The sequence below is a fragment of the Vicia villosa genome, linkage group LG2, assembly GCF_029867415.1.
Source record: "Vicia villosa cultivar HV-30 ecotype Madison, WI linkage group LG2, Vvil1.0, whole genome shotgun sequence".
Taxonomy (NCBI): domain Eukaryota; kingdom Viridiplantae; phylum Streptophyta; class Magnoliopsida; order Fabales; family Fabaceae; genus Vicia; species Vicia villosa.
Window position 1 is genome coordinate 57,820,356 of NC_081181.1, and position 3,891 is coordinate 57,824,246.

A 3,891-nucleotide genomic window follows, 5' to 3' on the forward strand; every position below is an offset into this window, starting at 1 on the left:
AAAGAAATGGTCGTCGCAACCATAAACAGGTCCGGGAGTCGGTTATGCAAGAGGAAATATTAACACCTCTTACATCTGTTGGGCTCAACAGTATCCATTTAGTTAGTCAGGTGAATGAATGTTAGCGTGAAAGTTTGCGATCTTCTACTTATTACGAGAAAGAGAAAAAAAAAAGAAGGATTTTTATTTTTAAGTTTATTGGGCTCACAAAGATTTTGAAATCTTGTGTCTACGTATCCTCATGGTGCAATGAGAAAATCAAAACTTCGCCAATATTTATTGCATTGTTGATGCATGACTATTAGGTTTATCTATCTGGATACACTTAATAATAAACTAAAAAAATATATACAACATGACACTTGCGGATATGCATACTCAAAAACACTATTTTTTAAAATAAAAATATGGTGTTTTCGGATACGTATCTCTGAAATTAAATATAATAGAGTGTTTTACTCTTTTACGTTCGATTTTGTGAAAAATAAATACGTTTGGAGATACATCTCTAAAAGTTAAAGATATTTTTAAATTTTTACCTAGGGTTTGTAACAAGTTATAAGGGTGGAAAAAGAAGTTGCTAAAAAAAAATTGAATATTTTGGGCCAAGGTGTTTATTAAAGTCCCATTATCAAAAGCTTGGACCGTAATTTACCCGCCAATTGATAAATAATATACATTATACACCACCCTCCTCATTTCGCGGGGGTGCAGAAGTAAAATCTGAGGCGTCGAAAGTAAAATCTTCCCAAACTCTCACATTCCCTAGTTTCAAAACCCTACTCAACTCACCTCCCTCAGATTTCACAACCGTTCAAGCGCCGCCGCACCGTAACTCGACCTTCCTCCGTCGACAGCAACCATGGCGACAAACTCCGCCACCGCCCCGCCCCGTCAACTCTCCCAGAAAGAATCCGACATCCAGTTGATGCTGGCAGCGGACGTCCATCTCGGCACCAAAAACTGCGACTTCCAAATGGAACGCTACATCTTCAAGCGCCGCAACGACGGTAAACACAGATCAAAATCACAAACTTTGAATAAGTTTCCTATATTTTTTTCTTCAGATTTTTAGTTTGAATGTGTTAATTTAGGTATTTATATTATAAACCTTGGAAAGACATGGGAGAAGCTTCAACTTGCTGCTAGGGTTATTGTTGCAATTGAGAACCCTCAGGATATTATTGTTCAATCTGCTAGACCTTATGGACAGAGAGCTGTTCTCAAATTTGCTCAGTATACTGGTGCTCATGCCATCGCTGGAAGACACACTCCTGGAACTTTTACTAATCAGCTTCAAACTTCGTTCAGTGAGCCTCGGCTTCTTATCCTCACTGATCCAAGAACTGATCACCAGGTTTGTTCTTTCGTCGTTTTATGGACTAATTTGACGAGAGTGATAGTTTAGGGGTTAAATTGATGGGTTTATTAGTTTTTTTGTGCATTGCCCTTTATGAGTTTTGCATTATTTTAGTTTAGGTTAATGTTTTATGATGGTAAGTTTGTGTGCAGCCAATTAAAGAAGCAGCTCTTGGGAATATTCCCACAATTGCTTTCTGTGACACTGATTCTCCTATGCGATATGTTGACATTGGAATTCCTGCCAACAACAAAGGGAAGCATAGCATAGGTTGTCTCTTTTGGCTTTTGGCTAGGATGGTGTTGCAGATGCGTGGTACAATTCGCCCCGGTCTAAAATGGGATGTCATGGTAAACTGTTTTTTGCTTTGTAATTGTTAGATTAAGTATGAATGAATACATGACATTCTTTTGTTCCTTCGGTTAAGTTCACAGGTTTTGATTTTCTAATGTTTTCTTTGATGCAGGTTGATCTATTCTTCTACAGAGAACCAGAGGAGGCTAAGCAGGAAGAGGAGGATGAAGTTCCTGCTCCAGATTATGCCATTGCTGACTTTAATGCAACTGCTAACCCCATTGATGGTCAGTGGCCTGCTGCAATCGATCAGTCTTGGTCTGATGCTGTTCCACAACCTATTCCAGCAGTTCCTGCTGTCAACTGGACAGCCCCAGAAGCTGGTACACAATTAAGTGCTGTTGTAAAAACATTTAGAATAAACTAAAAATTTCTTAACAACTTTGATCTCCCTTGATCTCAAATTTTCTTTATGGCTGTTATTGACATTTGCTAACAACATTTAGTTTGATTTACTTGTTAATTAATTCTCTATTGGTTTATTTAATTTTTTTAGAATGGTTTCCTGTTTTGCTGATGTACAGTTATCTTGCAGTTGCAGGGGACTGGGGTGAAGCTGTTCCACCACCACAAGAAACATCTGCTCCCGGAGTTGAAACTATCCAAGCAACCGGCTGGGAATAATCTAGTGGTTTTTGATATTATATTATGGCAATTTACTTTTACCCCTTTCCTTCCATCCAAGTGACAGTGATCCAGTTTTTTGGTAGCTAAAGAGATCTTTCTTTCTTATTTGGTATGAGTGGCAGAAATGTTCATTAGCACCTGGGATATTTCTATAATTTTTATTGTTAATGCAGTTATAAATTTATAATTTTCGACTGTGTTACTGTGATTTTCCCCCCTCCTTGTTCCTGGTCTACATTTTGCTTGTAATGCATCTACAAGAGTATGTTTCTAAACCCACATACATGTTCTGTTATACATGTATGGATTCTGGAATTGATTTCAACCTTGGTTGGGCACATCTTTTTGTGGGTGGTGTTTTTGTTAGGAATCAGTCTGTGTTTTAGTACTTTTAATGCAATGGAAATTTCTGAACCAATGTAAGTATCTTGCTTGAGTTTATAAATATCGATTTGTAACTCTGAAATTCTGATGAAGTCAGCACGAGAAAATTGTTCCTTCATTCCAAGCATCAATTTAGTAGGAACGCTCTGAGCAATAGAGCTCTTCACAGAATTCATTATCCATGAATTAATTAACATGTTGCGGTGACTCAAAGCTTTGTAACTAAGATTAAAATTTAATTGATCTGGAACTGATCCATCCATGAAATCAAATTTATTCGTGGGGACCAAGTGTGCAGCGGGCAAAGGAAATGGATTAGAAGATTCATTCAGAAGAATGACATATGGAAATTAGTCAACGTACCACCAGGAGTCAAGAGGATTGGTCGTAAGTGGAAGACAAAGTGCAATGCAAAGGTAGAGGTGGAGAAGCAAAAAGCAAGACTTGTGGCCAAATGATACTCATAACAATATGACATAGACTACAATGAAGTTTTTGGGGTGTGGCCAAGATGTCTATGTCGATCAACCCTTGAACTATGAGAAAGGATGAAGAGAAAATGTCTATAAATTGAGGAAGGTTCTTTATGACCTTAGGCATGCATCAACGGTCTGGAACAACAAAATTGAGGCCTACTTCAGTCAAGAAAACTTTGAAAAATGCCCCCATGAACATACCTTGTTTGTGAAGCAAAATGGAGGCAACATCCTAATTATTAGTTTGTGTGTAGATGACTTGATTTACACAAGCAACAATGATGAGATGTTTGAAGGATTCAAAGAATCAATGAAGAAGAAATTTTTCATGATTGATCTGGGCAAGATGAGATACTTTCTAAGAGTGGAGGCAAGATAGGAAAATGTGGGGATTTTCATACATCAATAGAAGTAAGCAAAGAAGATCCTTACAAAATTTGACATGGATCAATGTAACAAGGTGTGTAATCCTATTGTTCTAGGGTGTAGGCTAACAAAGGATGAACAAGGCAAGCCTTTTGATGTCATAAAATACAAACAAATAGTATGATGCTTGATGTATAAGCTTGCAACAAGGCTGGATATGACATATTCAGTGAGTTTAGTGGCCAAATATATGAAAATAGCAACTGGATTTTATCTGGCTGCAGTAAGGAGAATCTTTAGATACTTAAAGTGAACTATGAACTT

General features: G+C 37.4%; 1 protein-coding gene across 1 annotated transcript; it reads left to right on the plus strand.

Moving 5' to 3' along the window:
* The first annotated feature begins 703 nt into the window (after nucleotides 1–703).
* LOC131650780 (small ribosomal subunit protein uS2-like) lies at nucleotides 704–2,528 on the plus strand. Its single transcript, XM_058920489.1, has 5 exons — nucleotides 704–1,010; nucleotides 1,095–1,357; nucleotides 1,513–1,710; nucleotides 1,827–2,037; nucleotides 2,250–2,528. Exons 1-5 carry the CDS (start codon nucleotides 863–865, stop codon nucleotides 2,336–2,338), a joined length of 909 nt encoding a protein of 302 aa, XP_058776472.1. The 5' UTR covers nucleotides 704–862; the 3' UTR covers nucleotides 2,339–2,528.
* Nucleotides 2,529–3,891: the final 1,363 nt, after the last annotated feature.